The sequence below is a fragment of the Typopeltis vanoorti genome, chromosome 18 (genome assembly GCF_054136105.1).
Source record: "Typopeltis vanoorti isolate ZY-2024b chromosome 18, IOZ_Tvanoo_1.0, whole genome shotgun sequence".
NCBI classification, from domain to species: Eukaryota; Metazoa; Arthropoda; class Arachnida; order Uropygi; family Thelyphonidae; genus Typopeltis; species Typopeltis vanoorti.
The window spans coordinates 80,052,258-80,074,476 of NC_143566.1; the positions used below are offsets into that span (position 1 = coordinate 80,052,258).

General features: G+C 38.0%; 1 protein-coding gene across 1 annotated transcript in view; it reads left to right on the top strand.

The window, feature by feature from the left end:
- Positions 1 to 22,219, top strand: part of LOC150096834 (uncharacterized) — a 34,150-nt gene that overhangs the window by 7,298 nt on the left and 4,633 nt on the right. The window contains exon 2 of the mRNA XM_090408036.1: positions 11,466 to 14,706. Coding sequence (XP_090264162.1) covers positions 11,466 to 14,693 — 3,228 coding nt within the window. The 3' untranslated portion in view covers positions 14,694 to 14,706. The remainder of the gene's footprint in view (positions 1 to 11,465; positions 14,707 to 22,219) is intronic.

Here is a 22,219-nt window from a genome sequence, read left to right on the forward strand (position 1 = left end):
TATTCGCTCCATTTTCAATCCAATAGGCTGCTGTTTCGAATCCCATCCATGGGAATGAATGTTCGTGAATGTCAAAACAAATGAGGTACGGGAGTGACCATAGGGCGTAAAAATGAAGGACATGAAAAAGAAAAAAAGGACACACCTGGCTAAAACACACGCACGCTAGCAAGTGTTTGAGATCCAATTAGGTATGTCCTTTTTTTAGATAGGGAATAAACTCCACCTCTGTATAAGTCTCTTTAACAACACTTCATTTGAAAACATTTCATAAGTATTCCTGGTTCAAATCCATTTTATTTGCATGATTCATTCAAACAGAAAAAAATTATATATATGATATAATTTTTTTGATGAAATATTTCTTGAGTTATTTGAATTTCAATTATTTGAATTTCACACACACACACACACACACACACACACACACACACACACACACACACACACACACACACACACACACACACACACACCCTCTGTCCAAACAGAAACCGAACTTTTCGAAAATAGGAGAAACTAGTGGCCCCACCTGTTGTATCTTTTCGTTGTCGAAAACGGCAACCTTCATTAGTGTTGTGTCAACTGTTTATGACAATTATTTCATCAGAAACCGAGTTATAGTGCCAAGAATGACAGTGTGTTTTGACGAACGGTCGGTCGCCAAGATATTCATACCGTACGCGACGAATTCTCGCTATTAATATCTTCAAAACTTCGAGATAAAAATCACCATTGATCCTTTGGCCAGGCGGAACGAATTCGTTGTGGATAATGCCCTTGGAATCGTAGAAACAAATCAGCATTGTCTTTATTTTTGACTTCTCCAAGCGACTTTTTTTCGGATGCCCCTCTTCTGGTGGTCTCCACTCGGCACTCTGGCGCTTTGTTTCAAGCTCATACTCAAAACACCACGTTTCGTCACCAGAAACGATCGTTTCAAGGACGTCTGAGTCCTTTCGAGCGGTTTTACTGAGGTCCTTGCAGTGTTCAATTTGATACAGTTTTTGGTCATCGATCAACTTGTGGGGAACAAATCGCGAATTCAATTTACGAAGGCCCAAACTCTCGGTCAAAATGTTCTGTACAGTTGATTTTGGAATCCCCAATTCATCTTAAATCAATCTCACGGACGAATTCGGGTTTTCTTTGATGAAATCACGTAGTGTTTATATGTTAACTTCGCTCAGCAGTTTTTGAACGGCCCGGGTTTTCGTCGTCCTGAAGCGTCTCACGATCACTTTGAAATCGCTTAAACCACTCGTAAACTCGAGTACGGGATAACCATTCATCACTGTATGCTTTTTGAAGCATTTGATGCGTTTCGGTAAAACGTTTACCAAGTTAAACACAAAAGTCAATCGCAGCTGTGTGTTTAAAACTCATTTTCCGACCGTTCGTCAAAACACACTGTCACTCTTGGCACTATAACTCGGCTTCTAATGAAACAAATGTCATAAACAGTTGACACAACACTAATGAAGGTTGCCGCTTTCCACAACAAAAAGATACAACAGGTGGCGCCACTAGTTTCTTCTATTTTCGAAAAGTTCGGTTTCTTTTTGGACAGAGGGTGCATACAATTTACATATTTACGAGTATTTACTTTATATCTCGATTTTCGTTTGGTGTCAGGTGTACTTTTAAATTCAGGGACATCAGCTTGTTTAACACTCTTTCACAGGTCAATCGCAAAAAGACCTAAGAACCTATACTTGAAATTTCAGAACAAATTCATTTCGAGCCAAGATTACCAAGAAGCAAACTCTAATCATTGAACAATAACACAATGGTCAACATAATGGATTATTTTAATAAGTGAATTGGTATATGAGCAATAGTGTATCCTTTGATCTGAATTGATACTTTTGTTTTTCTAGATTAGAATATTCTATTATAGAATATAAAATATAGAATAACACATCTCTAAATTACTTTATTAGAATATTCTATAGCAGGGGTGGCCAGAGTTTTTGCAACAAAAACCGTAGTTACAGTACCTACCAGAAATTGTTAAAAGCCGCATCCCAGAGATCTATGTCAGTCATATACGTACACATATAAATCCAATCATTTATGAGGAATAAGGAAAAAACGTTTTTGAAACATTATATTTATATTACACATTTTTTTTACATGTATTTACATTTTTTTATTTACTCTTTACTAGTAGAAGGTTTATGGATTTCTAAGTTAGCAACTAATTTTTGATAATTTGGTTTATAATAAGTAATTGAACTTCTTATTAATTCTTTCAAATGTTGGTTTGTTAATCGAGAACGATACTTGGATTTTACAAATTTCATCGTTGAGTACAGTGATTCAACATCACACGTCGATCCAAAAATTGATAATAAACGATATGCTGCATTTTTAAATGGCTGTGCTTTATGGTAGGTACACATTTCCAAAATTCATTGATTAAATTTACTGAATTATGTAACATTTTAAGACCTTCGTCTTCTTGCATTTCTATTAACTCCATTTCTCCTGATGCCGTTCCAGGAAGTAGCTTTTTAGAAGCGGGAAACCGTTGCTAATTACATCAATTTCAAATGGATTTAATAGAAAGATGGTTTTAATTCTTGTAAGTCTACAAATCCTTCTTCAAAATTGTCCAACAAGTGTTTCATTTTGCTCGATAGTTACTGATGGATGTAGGAAGAATATCACACCCTGAAGTCTCTTTTTTTTCAAACGTGGAAAGTGATTGAATGTCAATCACAGGACAAGAATATTTCAATTCTGAAATATTCTTGTCCTCTCCTTGCAGCGACACATTGAAATTTTGTAAATGTTCCATTATATCGGTAAAAAACATTAAGTCATGGATACATTCATTGTTTTTTAATTGCGGATATGATTGCTTTTTTATATCTAGGAATTCGATAACAGGTTCCAATAAAGCTACAAATTTGTTCAATGCATCGTACGTAGATAACCATCTCACTATGCAGTACAACCAATAAATCATTTATTTGTTCATTCAAATCAAGTTCATCAATAAAATTTCGAAACTGACAGTGGGTTTTTTGCATTGGCTGAATGAAATTTACGATTTTTATGAGTGGTGTAAACAGATGTTCAAAATTAAAGTGTTTTGCAACAAGATGTCCTCGATGCAAATTACAATGAATTGGAATGAAATCGGGAATGCTTTCGTCTTTTTTTTAAAGTCCAATTAATCCTATATTCTTACCCACTATTGCTGCTGCTCCATCAGTAGCCACACTTACTAATTTACTTTTTGGAACATTTTTAAGGGCAACTTCAAACGCTTCCTTAATATCAACGCCACGAGTACTATCTTTTAATGCTATTAAATCTAATAATTCTTCTCGCTTCACTCCGTCCTCAAGAACGAAACGAATAAAAATTGCTAATTGTGGTTGGTCTGTAATGTCAGTTGATGCGTCAAGCGCCAAACAAAATGCTACACAATCTTTTATATCGTTTTCTAATTTTGATAATAAATCCACGTTTATTTCTGAAATTCGACGTTCAATTGTATGTCGTGAAGGAGGAATGTCGGTAATTAATTTTAAAAGTTTTGAATTATTAGGGTCCAGTGACTCAATTGTATCAAGAATGATTTGCTTAATAAATTCCCCTTCGGTATAAGGCCGTTTTGCACATGCGATGTTCCATGATATTTTAAAACTAGCCTGTATTACAGTTTTAGATTCTTCAGTAAATTTTGTCATGAAGTTAATTTGGTTATTAACTGAAGATTTCAACGATTTAAACTTTTTAATTAATATTTCAGATTTTTCCGGATATTGAGACGAATACTCGCAATGCAATTTTTCATAATGACGTTTTAAATTCCCTACTTTGAAATTGCTCACTGTAGAACTACAGATGAGGCAAAAAGCTTGACCATTTTTCTCAATTAAAGCATAGTCTTCTTCCCATTCTTCCTTAAAATTTCTATGTTCGTCGATATACTTCCGCTTCTGTTTATTTTCAAGAGTCATGCTGCAAAATATGCTATAATAAAATTTTACTATTACTATTACTATTATTACGGGCAACTCCAGGGAGTCATTAGACTCATCGAGGGAGGCCCCAAATCATATTCATCACAACTATTTGACATTCATACAGTATCTATCATACCTCGCCTTAAACTCATTCACTGTCACAGCATCCACCACAGACTCAGGGAGCGCATTCCACTCATTCACTACTCTAAAAGTAAAGAACCCAGCTCTAACACCTTTACTAACCACACTTTTGCCCAGTTTCCATAGTTTGCCCCCTAGTTCTCCCACAACCAGCCCTGTTCTCAAAAATATCTTCTGAATTAATTTTATAGAAACCCTTCAGTAATTTGAATGTCTCAATCATATCTCCCCTCCTCCGCCTATCAACCAATTTTTGCAACCCACAAATCTTCAACCTGTTCTCATACGGTTCATTCCACAGACCTGCTATCATCTTGGTCACTCGCCTCTGGATCCTCTCCACCTCCTCCCCATCAAGAAGAAACCTAGGTGACCAAATCTGAGCACAGTAGTCTAGATGGGGTCTTATCAAGGCTCGATACAGAGGAACAATAACCTGCTTGTCTCTGCTTGTCAACGTATTCTTCAGCAACCAAGTGATTTGATGAGCTGTTTTGGCCACTTTTGCAATGTGTCCCCTAAATTTCAATTCCTTATCTACCAACACTCCTAAATCTCGTGCCTGATCAATTTCCTGGAACACGGTTCCACCAATGCAGTAAACTGCCGCCAATCTTTTCACCCCAAAATGCATAACCTTACATTTTGCCACATTAAACTGACATCCATTCTCCTTAGCCCAGACCTCCAATCTATCCAAATCATCCTGCAAAATTTTGACGTCATCTGCATTCACTATTGCCCTACCCAACTTCGCATCATCCGCAAACAAATGAACTGTTCCTCTCAGATCATTTCCTATATCATTTATGAACAAATTAAACAGCAGTGGTCCAAGAACAGATCCTTGTGGCACACCACTAGTCACAGGCCGTCTTGTGGACTCTACTCCCGAGTAAACCACTCTCTGATATCTCTCCGTCAACCACCCTCCTATCCATCTCACCAACCCTATGTCCATTCCCATATGCTGCAATTTACTGATTAGAATTCCATGTGGAATCCTGTCAAAGGCCTTGGCAAAGTCCAGTAGAATTACCGTAAACCCATTACCCTTATCCAGTTCAGCCGTCACTGTGTTATAATACGTGAGCAAGTTACTGAGGCATGACCTACCCTTCACAAAACCATGCTGTCCCCGATACAGTATCCCATTTTCTTCTATCCAATCTTGTATTTTCCTCTTGACTATTTTCTCTAAGACCTTGACAATGATTCCTGATATGCTAATCGGTCGGTAATTTACAACAGCAGTCTTGGAACCACCTTTATGCAGTGGAACTATTTTCCCCTCTTTCCACCCGCTCGGGACTAACCCAGACCCGAGACTCAAATTAAACAAAATAGTCAAGGGTACTGACAATTCTTTAGCTGCTTCTCGTACAACACGAGCTGGTATACCATCCACTCCCACAGATGTATTAACATTGAGGTTATGTAATAGACTACTCACCTCCACTTCATTAACCACAATTCCCGTATAATCTACTGGTTTATTCGTTTCTGCAATGTCACCACCTGGATGATATACTTTTGCAAAGTGCTCACTCAGTAACTCAACTATCTCAACTGATTCAGTTACCTCCCTACCATCGGCATTCTTTAAAATCAATCTGCCATGTACATTTTCCTTTTACTTGCTACATATCTAAAAAACTGTTTAGGATTCTCTTTAGCCTGCATGGCCAATGTTCTTTCGTAATCCTTTTTTGCTTTTCTTACCACACTCGTCACCCTTCTGGCCTGCGCTTTATACCGTTCATGTGCCTGCTGGTCACCCTTCTCCTTAAATTCCCTCCATAGTTGTTTCTTTTTTTGCAACTCAAGCTTAATGGTGTTATTCATCCATTTAACCCCTACTTGATTTATTATTCGGACTCTAGGTATACAGTCAGCCATTGCTTCATGCAAGCACTTCTTAACTACCTCCCATGCACTATCAACGTCTAGTCCTTGCAGTTGTACATGCCATGGCACTGAACCAATCAAACTCCTAAGCTTGTCATACTTTCCAGCCCGATAATTCCACATGTACCCTGTCTTAATTGAAAATTCTACACCTTTATCCACCTCCCAACTTAAGACCCTATGATCACTCTCACCGATTGGTGGCAATGTGGTCATATTTGTTACAGCCAAATCCTCAGATGTAATTACTAGGTCAAGCACTCTCTGACCCGTAGTATTTTCCATTACATGCTGTCGCAGATAGTTATCCCTTAATAACCGCATAAAATCCAGTTTCTTCCTCCCGTGTGTCCTCTCCTCACTCCAATCAATGCGACCATTTAAATGTTAATAAAATATTAACATTTAAATCATTTGGAATTTCAATTATTGCCTTTTTATTAATATAAGAAGTACGAAATTCAGTAATGTATCTTTTTAAATTTACTGACAAGGTAATATAAATAGAACTACATTGCCGAACAGCATATGAACAGCAAATGTCATCGAGCCACTCATAAACATTGACCAATCGAGCAGCAAAATTCAGCTTATTAGGGATGGCAAACAAACATCGATGATTTTTAGAGAAAAACATCGCCTTTTTTTCCCTTTTTTAGGCTTTGCCTCGAGTATTTTTAAATTATTATCATCATTCGGAAAAACTTTATTAGCTGATTGCCCCATGTCTGCTAGAAAATTAAGAAAAATCATAAATATTTTTTATTTGTTAGTTGAGCCGCAATAAAACATAAGAAGATATAAGCCACATGCGGCTCGCGAGCCGCAGTTTGGCCACCGTGGTTCTATAGTATTCTTCTCTATTCTATTCCAAAATATTCTGTATTATATTCTTCCATATCCTATTGCAGAATATTCTATGATCTGTTATATTCCAATATATTTTTCTGTATTTTATTAGAGAGTATTCTATAATCTATTGTATTCTAATATGTGCTTCTATATTCATATATGTTCTGTCACAAAATATTCTTTATATTATTCTATATTTCTCTTGTGTAATATAGAATATTGTAATATTGAAAAACAAAATGATCAGTTTCTCGTTCTATCTGTCGCTGATATATCAGTTCATTTGTTCGTATACTATTTAAAATTATAAAAAACATTTGTTACATACAAAAACAAATCGGTCTTCTTTATTACCAAATCACCGGCATTTATGAACCCCCTGTACCACCTGCTGCTCACTCGAGTATTTCAAACACCAAAAGCTCAGTCACACATCACTGAACTGTATCTTGATTATCCACTTATTTATTGAAAACAATAAGAGTTCAAGGGCTGGTACCTGTTGAGTATCTTTCCCATTTTCACTAAGATTAATAATCTACAGATTTCAAGTTCTCGTAAAGATTCTGAATGTATTAAATGACAACTTTGTTATTTCTTCTTTCTTTTGTCTCTTTCAAGTACGTAAAAGAAGGAAAATGAAATAAATAGGTCTGGAATTCTTCCAGATAAATAAAAATTATATAATTAAATATTATTTTAGTTTTCAGGATGAAATTGTGTTTTATATAATTGAATATCGTCTTTATGAAACAAACTTGAGAATTGGTTTCTTTGAGAGCATTAGTCCATCAAACACAAGATGCTACGTTCGTTTTGTGCCTTTAATAAGAGAAGCATCTGCTAGCCTCATCATTCTCACCCATTGATTGAACTCTTTTCATCGTATTTGCCTTTCTTTCCTCTCCTCACACAGCTGCACATTAAAATGACAATGACAGCGAATATACAAGTCGATCGAGTCTTTTATTCGTTTAGGATCAAATATTTCTCTTTTCTTGGCAAACAACAGAAAATTCAATATCTCTTTCCTACCGAAGTGCTAGATTTTTTCTTTTTTTCCTTGCATAAATAGTGACACGTATGAATGATGACACCAACTTTTTCTTTATAGTTGCGTTTTCAATTTTTTTTTCCTTCAAAGTATTACTTTCAATGATGGAACTTCTGTTTAAGGTCTAATATTCTATCTCTTCCGGTCTTCTATAGGCATTAATAGTTTGGCATGCGAACGTTGATGATAAATGAATCTGTTCTTGTATTGCTTCGTTTTCCAGCAAACTTTGTAGAATTTTACTTTTCTCTTATATTTGTGTCTCAACGATGCATGTACTACTGAATGTTGTGTGAAATTACGACATGTGCATTTAGGTGAAGAGGCTATTGTACAGGGTGTCCCAACGCAAGAAGTAATTTTGATAGAAAACATAGGTTTTTAATTAAAAATTGTAATTTCTTATTGATTCATAAAGTATACAGTATAGGGTTATGCATGGAACAGCATATCGGGTAAATGGCCTCCACGGCTTTGCTGGCACATACGCACTCTTTTGTCGAACTTTTCCATGACCGTTTTGCATAAATGTGGCTGAATTTCGTTGATACAGCGCTCAATTTCCTCCTTCAAGGCGTGGGTGGTCGTGGGCTTGTTGGCATAAACCTTAGACTTCAAAAAAACCCTAAAGAAAAAAGTCCAACGGCGTTAAGTCACATGATCTGGGCGGCCAATTCTGATCACCAAAACGGGAAATTACACGACCAGGAAATGACTCATGCAGTAATTGAATTGTTTCTCGGGCTGTATGGCATGCGGCACCGTCTTGTTGAAACCACATGTCGTCCACATCCATATCTTGCAATTTAGCCACAAAAACTGGATTATCATGTCGCGATAGCGAGCACCATTAACTGTTATTGCCTTACCAGCCGCATTTTCGAAGAAAAATGGACCGACGATGCCTCCAGCCCAAAATCCGCACCAAACAGTGACACGTTGTGGATGCATTTGTTTCTCAACAATCACTCGTGGATTTTCTGAACCCCAAATGCGACAATTTTGTCGATTAACGAAGCCATCAAGATGAAAATGAGCCTCATCGCTGAAGATGATTTTGTTCGAAAAATAAGCATTATTTTTAAAATATTGCTCAACAATGAAAATGCGTTGGTCTTTCGTGTAGCGCTCCATTTAATTAATAACCCTGAACTGTCAGCTGTCACGCTGTCTTTTTTTCTCGTTGGCAACACTTTACCGCACAAATGGCGCTAAATTTAAATCTTGCGTGAATTTTGGGACACCCTGTACTTTATAATGGCTACTTTGGTATAGAAATATCTTGTGGATTAGTTTTTAAAAACTATACATACGATATTGCAAGATATATCTTTATAAACTCAAATACCGAATCCCAGTGTTTGTTATCGACTCTTAGATTCAAATGGTACCAAATAAGAATTGTATTTTAATGACTCAAATGTCTTACATCTCCGCGGGCGATACCAGTTCTCGTAAAGGGCGACCGGTCTTGCGTGGGTAACTTCAAGAACGCCTTTAATTGCCGAGTATTTGTGTTGAAGATAAATTCATGAGATTATCACATTGCATGATTTCAAGTGAATGTTGTAAATAACCTGAAATCATTAACGTAAATAAAAGCCTGACACGAGAGGTTATCGGAATAATGATTAAAATTTGGAATGTGTGTTGTTTCCCAAAGGGAAACAACAGACTTAACCCAGACTAAAACACAAAATCTGATAATTTTGAATGATTTTATAGCTATCCTACCACTTCACGATCATCACACTAAAATACGTAAATACAGAAAATAATTGTAGACCATACTTTGAAACCAAACTAGTCTTTTTTAGACGACTGTTAATAACCATCTTTGTCGTTTACGGCTAGTTGCAGGTGCTTGCGCAAAAGTAGCTAGGTCAGTTTCAATTCCAATAGTTAGTAGGTGACCTCCAATCAAGGACATTTTGACTGGTGTGGTTTTAGAAGTGTGTGTGGGGGGGGAGAGTTAAGAAAGCAACACCTTTTGTTTTCTACAATAAATCGTTCCTTATGTTAATTATTCTACACTGACTGGACTTCAAGAAATAAATTTAACCAACGCTCAGTTTTGATTAGAGAAATTGACGTGCTCAGAGAGATAATATTCAGTTAACGTAAACAGAGACACAGAAGGAAGTACTGTCGTCCTCCAGAAAAAAACCAAAATGTCTAGTTTTCTAATAGATGATAATATATCAAGGAGAACTGCGATTTAAATTTTTTTTTTTTTTAATCTTACTCCCACTCATGAAAGTTTGTAAATCTATACTACATTAGTACCGCAGTTGGGCTCGGGTGTTTTACTTTTTATTTTATTTATACCTAATCGGAAAACCCTGTTCTAGAGAAAAACATGGAACTTTTAAAGCCACTTCACCGTACGTTCAGACCACGATACGGTGGTCTGAGCTTGGGCGATAAAGTTCACTTTGCTAAAAATAATCATAAACACCCTTGCCCACCGTGAGTGTGAATCGGCGGGATTCACACTCACGGTCAAAAAGTAGGAACGCTGATCAATTCGTCAATTTTTAAAGTGACTTATTAACGTAGACCAAAATCTGACATTTTACACTTTTTGGTTCTCATATGTAAATTTATAGGTCACGTGTTTAGCCAAATCCGGTTAGTTAATAGCGTATGATGATACAACGGCTATGAGGCCTATACAGACGGGTACGATACCATCCTATAAAAGCAATATTAAGCTATTAGTTTTAATGTTACATATTTATCAGTAATCTGCGTGCGTTCTTCTGACCGGTTGGTCTGATTGCGAGACGAAAAACCCGAATTTCCGGAAGGGAAAAAATTCCTCCACCACTGCACGAGACTGTCTGATTCACCCTCCATTGAAATGCTCTGATAAAAGTTCTTCGCGTTCCAGAGGGAATTAGATCCAAGGTCTTTCCAACCAATCGGCATCCGGTCAACATTACAAAATGCTAGCGAGCGATTTGAAAATATTTTCAACCTCGAGGTTGAAATAAATGTAATAAATAAATATAGTGACCTGTGTAGCTCAGTGGAAGTGACGCGTGATGTCCACCGGACTAGATCGTCCAAAGAAAGAGCGTCGTAAGTTCAATTCTATTTATCGACCACAGGAATTTTTACTGTTTTTTTTTCGACGGGTTCCCGAGTTATAAAATAAGCAAGTATTTTCCCCCAGGAAACTGGCTTTTCTTCTCGTAAAAATCGACCGTAGAACCCACACCATTTTCAGACAGTAAATATACTGTTAGGATTAGGGATACGAGACGGTGGCGCTTGTCAGCCGCCTCTCTTCACCGAATGGCATGTATAATTAATAATAGCCTTGGGCCAGCTATCTCTTATTGGCTTCCAGTGGAGATTGAACTCCCCCCCCCTCTGTTTCCAAAAGTTAAATAAGGCTTAAAACGACCCCGTCTACTCTCTATATGGGAATTATGGGAATTAAAGGTGTTATATATATATATAATATTTCTTTGTATTTGTGAATATCAGATGATGCAATGAATCTTTCTTTATTTCAGGTATACTTCTTCCTTGTGTTGCACATGACGTATCTAGTATCTTCTCAACGAAGATCTGTAGTGACTTATGATACTACTCCTCGACCAAATAGAGAGATCACTACTAAAATCATTACAGAAAGAATCCCTTTGAATAACCCTACAGTCAGGAAAGACGCTATTCGCAACCCCCAAAATATCACAGGTTCATCAATTATTAGAGATGATGTCCGTTCTTCGCGATCAGATGGACAATCAAATCAGAATTCCAGGAATGAAGGAGTTCACCGATCCGTCATGAAAGGCAGTTCCGATGATATGACTAGGGATATCGCTCCTAAAAGAGTGGAACCAGAGAGAAGATTGGTTCCTCCAGCATCAGATGCTGTCTATCGTGAAAGACAATCCACCTCAGATGCTGTACGAAGCAGGGAAAAAACAGCGGACATTCCAATGACAAGTCCCACGTTTCAAGATGACAGAGGAGTGCGCGCCCCAGTAATAGATCCAGACAGAAATTACAAAGACAGACCTTATGAAAACAGACCTAGACAGGAATCTAGAACCGATTCGGTTTCACAAGAAGAAAGGAGAATTTATCCACCTGGTTCACGTCCAGCTTATGATGAGGACCTTAGAAAGACGGATCGGCAGCCTTCTCGTTATCCTCCTAGTAGAGAAGAATATAGCAGGGACAACGAACGTTCCAGAGTTAGACCTGAACCCGATCTTCCTTCAAATAGAGGAAGCTCTTATGATGACCGTAATATACGACCAGCAGTGATAAGTAACGACCGACGGGCGTTGGATTCCAGTGAAGATACCTACGAAGGAAGGACAAGTTCCGGTACTTACCGAAGGACTGAAGGAACCAGAGATGATGCATACGCAAAACCACTGTCGGAAAGTAGAGATGGTCCTTATCGTGAATCGGATTCAAGAGCTCGAGAGGATCGTCGAGGGTCATTTGATAGTAGGGATTCCGCATATGATAGACGACCTCCATCGAACGATGATTTCCGAAGCAGGCCTGCTTATGACGATAGACCAAGATCTAACCCCTCACGGAGAAGAGGTGACGATAGATATGATATCGATCCACTTCCTTGCGGAGACAAAGGGTGTATGAGTAGATCCCCTGATCCCATTTCCCGATCAAATAGAGATGATAGACGGGTTTATGAGGAGCCTAGAACTGATACTTACAGAGGTTCTCCTGAAGACAGACGTAGAATAGACGCTCCTCCAGCAAGAGACGAATCTTATGATGATAGAAGAGTCAGAGACAGACCTGATTCCCATGACGAAAGATATCGATCTGATTCGAACCCTGTTAGATCTCCTGATCGAGACAGAGATCCCGTTATCATAAAGGGTGATAGACCACCTCTTATTCGCAACTCAGGAGATCGTATAGACGAAGTCAGAAGACCTGGAACCGACCGAATCCGTGACCCCATTCCAGATAGATCTCAGTCGGATAGAATGATTCCGATTGATCGGAAACCCCAGACATCGGAACCTTACTTGCCACCAAGACGGGATTCAGTTGCAGACAGAGATTATTACGATGATAAAGCGCCAGTGGACTCGTTTAGAGACAGAGGGAGAGACCGCAGGATTGAAACTGATGAAGAACGACTAGAAAGAGACCGGTCGGAATCAATGTATCGCTCTAACAAACCACAATCAGATCTGAAGCCTTCCAGAGATGACTATGATGACAGACATTCGAGTAGAAACATTGATGACAGAAGAGATTTAAAGGGTGATAGACGTTATCCTCCCCAGGACAGAAGAGATGAAGATCGCTATGAGCCACATCCTAGGAGGGATGAAAGACGTTATGATACCGACTTGGACAGAGATGATCGTTATAGGCGAGGTGATACGCCTTATCGTTCTCAGTCAAGGACGGATGAAGAACCTTATGATAATCCAGCAGGAAGAGATGAAGTACGTTATAATCCTCGGTCTGGACGAGACGATCCACGTTATGATTCACAAGCGAGGAGAGATGAACCACGTTATCGGGAGTCGAGGATAGATGACTCTCGAGACTATTCTCCATCCAGCGGAGACGAAAGACGTTACGATCCTCGTTTAATAAGGGATGAAGGGCGTTACGATTCCAGGGATGATGACCGTTATTCGAGAAGAGATGATAGACGCTACGATCTTCCAAGAAGGGATGAAGCACCGTATGATCCCGAATTCAGGAGAGATGAAAGACGTCCTAATCCCCAAAGAACAAGAGATAATCGTCCGGATAGAAGACCCGATGATCGTCATGATGATGAGCGTTATTATCGGGATTCAAAGAGAGATGAGGGACGTTATATTCCTCGGGTGATAGACGAAGATCATTATGAACCACTACCTAGGAGGGATGATAGACCATACCGTCCTCCACCCAAAGGAGTCGAAGAACGCTCTGGCATCCTGACGAGAAGGGTCGAAGAACGTTATGACCCTCAAACAAAGAGGGATGAGGAGCGTTATGATCCCAAATTGAGGACAGAAGAAAGTGTGTATGATCCTCCATCCAGAAGAGAAGACCGAATTCGTCCTCCACTAAAGGATGACGCAAAGATAGATGACAGACGTTTTTCTCCCGACGCTAGAAGGCAAGATGAGATCAGTGATCCCCAGGTGAAGAGAAACGACCCTTCAATAAGGACAGATGAGGAACGACGCCTGCCTCAAGTTAACAGAGATACAAGTCGTTACGAAGCACCTGTCGGTGTAGAAGTCAATCCTCAGGGCAGAAAACCTGAAACTACAAGGAATACGACAGACCGTGTTTTGCTACGTAACGATACATCTTTTGTCGATGACCGTGATACAGCATGGAACGTGCCATCGGTGGAACAGAACCTCACAGGTTTAGACGAACATATTAGAAAACCTGTACCAGATAGAAAGGCAGGAGAAAGTCCACATGGTGGTGCCGATGCGTCTCGAACTTCTGCTTTTGTGTTGCCCATGAAAAATCAAACAGCAGTAAGAGAGTCTTCCTCAGGCGACAGACATCCAACAGTCACTCCCTACCGCTCATCGGCAGTACCATTAAAACCAGTTTTCAGAAGTTCCAAAGAAATTATTGAGTCGCAAATTTATCTTCAGAGGGACAGTACATCACGCGGAAACAAGACTGAAGTGCAGTATCCCGTGTATGATCCACGAAAAGGAGATAGCGACGATAACTTATTCATTCGACCTGATGAAAGGCGAGGTCGAACGGTGTGAGTGACATCTAGTGGTAAGAAGTTTATTGATATATAGCATACTGAGATCATTGATACTTTCAACTCCGTAAATTTTTATCCATTTAAATAAGTTAAAAAAAAAATCTTAAAAACCTCTAAGAAGTTTCAGGAATTTATAGTTTAATAATAATAATCAGCAATCCTTACAGGTGATTCAGGCCCGCGACCTGCCAGGATATCCTGGTTTTCGTAACCCCAGTTTTATCACAGGGGTTAATCTTTTCGTCTGTAAATTGAGCTGATAAATTTATTATCATTATTATTATTGTAGTTCATAGTCCTTTTCATCAATAAAATAAGAAAATATAGATTACAATTCAAACCGAATCGTATGGATTTCAAAATACCAGTTTCATCTGCAAAATTGAAATTTATGAACGGCCTGATATTATTGCAAAAACACTTGGGAAGTGTTCCTACTTTTTAAGATTATATCCCTGGGGGGGGGGGAATAATAATAACATCGAGCTAGCTGTAAACTTCATCTCCTGCAGTCAAAAATTTGGAAGCGCATACGTGTATAACCACCCGTTCCCATAAACTTAAATGTTACAGAATACGGGACTAACTTACAATTGGAAGGCGTTATAGTTGGGATATGATAGGCCGTGTCGATGATGATAAATCCAACCTGTTCCTGAAAAAAAACGAAAAAAAAAACGTGATAAATTTATCGAATCACATCAGTAGACCTAAAGATGAAGACCCTTAACTTAGCTCAACTGACTACAAAATGTTCAACTTAATTCCATAACATCATTCGGATTTACGTTGCTAAATATAGTAAATAATATTTCAGAATATCCCATTTCCATTTTTACTATTAGAGTTCTCTGAATAAATTAATATATTCTATGGTGAAATGGTTTTTTATTCAAATCCAGTAGCCTTAAACAATTTCAGACGTGTTATGGTGACATTAACTAAAGGTCTATGAATAGCCAGAGATTCTATGTGATTTTTTTTTCTCAGGCAAAATGAGCTGTAGCAGGACAACTTCCTCAAGCAGCATGTGACAGAAGGAACTTGAGGTCAAATTGTTAGATTTGACTATAGTGTCAGAGGGTGTTTCCGTTAAAGACGTAACTATTCTGCCTCTGATTGGTGACAGTGAAGCAACCTTATGGACAACTCATAGTAAAGGTAGGGTTAGCTCCAGATCACTTTCCTTAGTATTTTCCATAATGTGTTGCTTTCCTTGTCCAATAGTTCTATGTCTGTAGATGTGTGTCACTGGGCCAGTTTGTAAAATACGTAAAAAACCCCGAGTTTCCGGAAGATAAAACTTCCCCAGAATCGCTAACTCACCTTTGATTGAAAAAGGTTGTCCTAGATTCGAACACAGTTCTTTCCAACCAGCTGAGCTGCAGATGCTCGTGAATGGCCAGTATGATCCCCCAATCTGTTAACTTTCTGACTTTTTGAGGAAGTGTAGACAAAGTTGAATGTTTCACTCGGAGATTACTGTATTAAGGAGATCTTATGTGAACCATGAGGTCAGATCTGTATATGATCCAATCCATAATTATTGAAGAAATCAGAGAAGGAATCAGAAAGCGTCATTCAGCTGCTCCATCTGATGACACCTTCTTTTAGAAACCCAAACCAAAGAGTGTCGGTTTCAATGCATACGTGAAGGTGTAGCAGAAATAAAATGTCCCACTTCTCTGTAGGATTGCTTCCTCTTTTCAAGAATTAAGTCTTTACAACCAGGGCATGTTTATAAAGCTGACTCAATCCTTTTAGCAAATAGTTACGGTTCGCCCTCAATAAGAAGACTTCTGCTTCAAGGTTATCCAGGTACTCCAAGGTTATTTAATTGACCTTCCTTCATGAGGAAAAGTAAGCTGGTGAGAAATCAGAGAAGGAATCAGAAGGGGGGTGGGCATTAATTTGCATTTATAATTTCCAGTGATTTGAATTCTCGATGATTACTTGATCTGGGTCGAGGAATTCAGGATTCATCCTTCGTTGTATGTGTGTTTTTTTTATTAAACATTAAATATGCTTATTAGCATTTTAATTCCACAGTACTAAATGTATCATAGGTCACCAATCTTTCGTGAGTGGAATTGAACTGACACTAAGCAAACTCTCGGTCGGTGCATAAAGTACAGGGTGGCCATAAAATAACTTTCCCTCTTTGGAGGCATCTGTAGCTAAAAAACCAGTAAAAGGAATGAGACCAAATTTTATATTGAGACTTTTGAAGGCATGGGAAGATGAATTCCGCGAAAAAAAAAAAAAAAAAAAAAAATTAGTACCAAAAGTTGCCGATAGGTCAAATTTTGACGCTGGCGGAGCCGAAAGCAGTCAAATATTTCCAGTAAACGCAGGTAAAAAGGATTATGCAAATTTTACTGTGCGTACGTGACAACAGCGCCACCATTTCCACTTAAAAAGGGATTGGGAACGTTCAGGCAGTTATTCGAATGACTGACGAATTTTGCTCAATATGCGTCCTGCGTACGTTGTTTTACCTCAAACAGTGCAATGCCGTAGCGGTCCTTCGGGGATTTAGAAAGCTTCATAACCTGCGTACACATCCTATGTCAGCTGTAGCACTGAGAGCTATGATTAAGAACTTTGAAGAAACTGGATCACTACGAGTTAGACCTGGCAGAGGATGGAAAGCAGTGCAAGAAGAGACAGTAACAGACGTCTACTGCAGTTATTGTTTTAGTTTAATTATTATTATTATTATTATTATTATTATTATTATTATTATCATCATCATCATCAGTGTAACGCGCCACATATCCAGCTAGAATGAGTGACACGGCTGTCACTTACACCGTCGAAATGTTATTATTCCATTTTATCTGCCTTTAATGTAATTATCCGCTTGTATTTGGCTCCACCAGCGCCAAAATTTCCCATATTGGCGACTTTTTGGTACTAAATCTTTTTTTTTTTTTTTTTTTTGCAGAAATCATCTCCCCATGCCTTCAAAAGTCTCAATATAAAATTTGGTCTCATTCCGTTCATTGGTTTTAGCATCCATAAATATAAAGTCCGGTTAGAGCACCTCGTAAATGCTGGCGAGTGTATTCCTGTAAGCGCTCTGGTCAACTTCTTTACGAAACTTTCATCGTTTCCATATTCAGCTTTGAAATAATGCTGGATTTAATATCCCGTGATTTATATAATTGTGCATCGCCGAAATGAAGCCTTTTTGCTCTTTATTTTAGAAAGTGAAAATTACCAAAAAGATCACACAACCGATGGCAACACATATGCTTGAAACTATGATCACAGAACAATCAGTATTCTGTATGAGTCTTCCTCTAACAGCTAAAAATTCCTAACAGCGGTGGACGTTGCTCACTATAAGAGCGTCAACAAGATGCTGTGGCAAGAATCACATTTTGTTCAATAGGATTTATGTTTGATGATCGCGCTAACCAACAACAATCGTTGGATAGCTTCAGCTTCAAGATGTTCCTCCATTACTTTAGCCGTGGACAGTGGTCACGTCACTCACGAGAAAGAACTTGAGCAACCTAAACCTTACAAAGTCGCCATAGAGTTCAGATATGTTCTCGGTACCTTTTCTCAGTTACGGTATTTCTATCAAAAACGTGAAGACAAGTTTCAGCCTTCAGATCATTAAGACGGTCCCGTAGGAGATGCTTTCATCTGTGGCGGCAGCAACCTAAAGACATAGTTGGTAATGAAAATCTTAAGAGTTCCAAGGACGTCCCACACATGTTCAATCGGGTTTATTTATGTCTAATGTTCGTGCTGGCCCACAGTAATCGCTGGATATCTCAAGGTTCAATATAGTACTCCACCATCGTGTGCGGATTGCTCTTAGAATGGGATAGAAATCTCTTATCGTCGACATAGTCCTTGGGCAACCTTGTCCAGCTCTTTTTGTAATTGTTCCTATCACCTGAAAATGCACCTATAATGCCGAGACACTTGAATACCTGACTAAGGTAAATCACTCTCTGCAATATTAGAAACAGTGCTGCCGCATGCTTCCACTGCTTCGCCAGAAATATATAAGAAGAACTGTAAACTTTTAAATTTGGGCTCCAGAACCGACATCCATCTTTTATCGTTCTTATAGTTTTTTATAATCACTTATGTTCAAATAGCATGGAAACAATGGTGAATATCAGCAATAGTCCCTTTTTTTGTTACCGGAAGCTGACCACCAGGATAGATTCTCTCACTTCAGATTCAAGTTCGGTCACCTGGTCTACATCATCCACTCTGGACAGATGCCATGCAAAAGTTTTGAGAAATCTGTAGCGTAGTTCTTGATATTTCCAGAACATATGATAAAAGTGTGGAATAGAAGGATGCTGAACAAATCCCATGGCATGTTATGGTCTGCCTTATATATCAAATCAACAAACAATGGGATGATACCATCTGCTCTGTACACAAATGTCGAGAGGGTTAAGATTCTGCTGAGAGTTGTCATATCTGAACACGTCCATTTGATATGAAGTATATATGTTGCGCTTCCTTATAGCCTATTTATGCAGCCTGAGTATGCCACGTGGGTTTCTTTTACATTACATTTAATGGCATAATTGATTGATGACGGACATTGTAGCGTACGGTAACAAGTCTCTTTGCAGTTCATCAACTCCAACTCACACTACACTTCTAGTATTACAAATAAATAAATAAAAGAAACTCCTTCTATGACCAGTTTGATCATCAATTTACACCATTAAAAGTTTTTGCAGTTCGGCAATAACTTTGTTTATAATAAATACTGTTGTTTCAGTAAGTTCGATACACCATCGACGCTAAATGAATCACTTTTACCTCAGTGTGTAATGTTATAGGTTTATGCGCATTCTTCTTGTCAGAAGCATCAGCACCCTTATTTGAATTTTGTTTTACCATTATTAACAACAATAAAATAAAATAATGCTTTTCGATTATAGTTCACAGCGAACAAACAAAACACAGAAAGATGCAGTGAGTAACAGTCGAATAGAAACTTTTAGGCTACAAAAAACTGCGCGTCGGTTGATTCATGGGACCATGATGTCGCTAAAAGCGTCGTATGAGCTAGTGCAGTGTCTTGTAAATGGGCATTGGTCATGATTGGCGAATTTCGTATGAGCGGATCATCGTAAAAGCGAACGTCATGTTGCTAATTTTTTTAACCACTTGAAAAAACGAAACTGGATCCATTAACTACAAAAAAAAAAAAAAAAAAAAGAAAGGCATTTGTTCCTTTTTTTTTTTTTTTTTTTTTTTAGGGACTCAGCGATTTTGATTCTTCAATATTCTAATTCCAGAGAATTAGAATACGTCAACTTACTGGAATATTATTTACTGTTGTTTTTTTATCATTAATATTTCGTAAAAAGTTAAAAAAAAATAAATAAAACTTAGAATATTTTTTTTGAAAAATTACATTAACTTATGATTCAAGGTTTTTTTACTTTTTCTTTTTTTTCCTTCAGTTTCTATGTGAAGAAACCCTATTGAGTCCAGGGAAGATGGCGGATGCATTTATAGCACCGGACTGTCCGAAGAAAAACCGTTATAATTTAGATTCTAGTCTCAGATTAGAATTTTTCTAAGCCTTTTTAACCGGTTCGCGAATTAGTCGATCTCTGAAACGGAAAACTAGAGGTTTTTCCTGTCGAAAACTTGGATTTTTAAAATCACAACTCAAGAAATTCGACCGTATAGAATTCACACTATTTTAAACAATAATATATAGTGTTAGGGTTAGGGACCAGGAGATGGTGGCAGTTGTTTGCCATACTCTCCTTTCCAAATGCCTATTAAAATTATTAATAGTGTTGGATCAACTATCACTGAATAGTTAAGGAGAGATCTGGTTGTTTACTAGTCTTCACAAAGTTAGTGAATGCTAAACAGTTTCACCTACTCCTTATGGAGAATTAAGAGGCGTTAAAGGATTTATTTTTATTTAATGCAGTCACTCGATACTGATCTGTTCAGGCAAGGAATACTAGAGTTTTGATGGATGAAACTGTTTAAAATACCCAGGATAAATTTAGAAAAAAAAACCGAGAATTAATTACTAATTTCTTTTCTTGTTCATCCATTTCAGTCCCAATAACATACAGTAGGTACTGTATGCCCACAGATGCGAGACCCTTCTGCGCATATCAGAAGAAAGAGAATCCATTTCCGCTATTAGGGTAGTCAATGCGTTTCTTGAGATGAATGTTTATTATTATACGTCAGAAAATTAGCTTTTCTTTCATGAAAATTCCAGTTCTTAAAGTGGGAACTATTTTGCTTGTACAACAGTTGGAAAATTTACGTATAAAGCACGTGATTTAGCGTGTTTGGTGACCAATTCGTACATCTTTTATTTCTTTCTTCCCTTCAACATAAATTGACTATTGGCACATTGCCAACCTCGGTTCTATGAACTGTACGTATAATACTTCGTTTTTATGGCATGAATTCGAATCTTTCCTCAGGATGCGAAAATCTTCATAAGGACTATTTTAAGTGAATGTGAATTAGCCAGCAGGTAGAAGGTTTTTTTCCTGCTTAATTCGGATTTTTAATACTGCAAAACAGTCAAATCGACCAGAGAACACGTGCTATAAACAAACATCACAAGCTAACCTAATAGCCTTAGTTGCTTCGAACGTTATCGAACCAACAATTATTGAAATGTTTTTTTTAAGGATATTAATCACAATCCTTATGTAATTCCCTGTATATGTTGTTTTGATTTGAACTTCTCAATGTAATACACGTACCCTACATTTTTTTTGCATGTCTGTTAAGAACAGTGGTAACAATCAGTCATTATATCTCTACAAGGTCATAGAACTAATTTTTCTTATTCTGTGGACTATATGAATGCTCATTAACACTGTATTAACAATCGAAACCCCAACTTGAGTTGTGGTGTTGGAGCGTATCGTCTATTTTTTAAATTTCTAGTCGCCGGATGTTCATTTCTCCACTCGTTTCCGGCTTACCTGCACCCTAAAGTCGCTCTAAAACTTCCACCTATGAATACTGATTTAATCGTTTGGCCTTGTCAAACATTCGTAATGGACAGCAACTCTGTGACCGAACAAAACCATTAGCATCTCATTGGATTTGCTTGCGTGAGTTCTTAATATGGCGTAACCACTTGAAAAACAGACACGCTTCACTGTGCATCAACACGAAACGTAATTTGGATTCATTTGTGTTTGTTTCAGTTGTCAACTGGGGATTTTTTTGCAGAAATTTTGTTCATATTTTGTTTCCGATTTTCAGATCTCACCAAATGCCACACGCAGGAACAACACACTGAGTTTTCGACGTCTATCACGAACAATAAAAGCAGTAGGACCACACTTGAGTTGTTTACAGGAACAGTGACTTGTTCAAATATGCCTTGAGACAACGAAGCTCAGCTTTTTAATACTTTCAACGGTGTACAACAAAGCTAATCTCAATTATTTTATGTTTATTATTTCTGACGTTAATAATCTCCTCGAAGTCGTAAACTAGAGTCAAGACCAACTCTTCCAGAAAAAGTTAGGC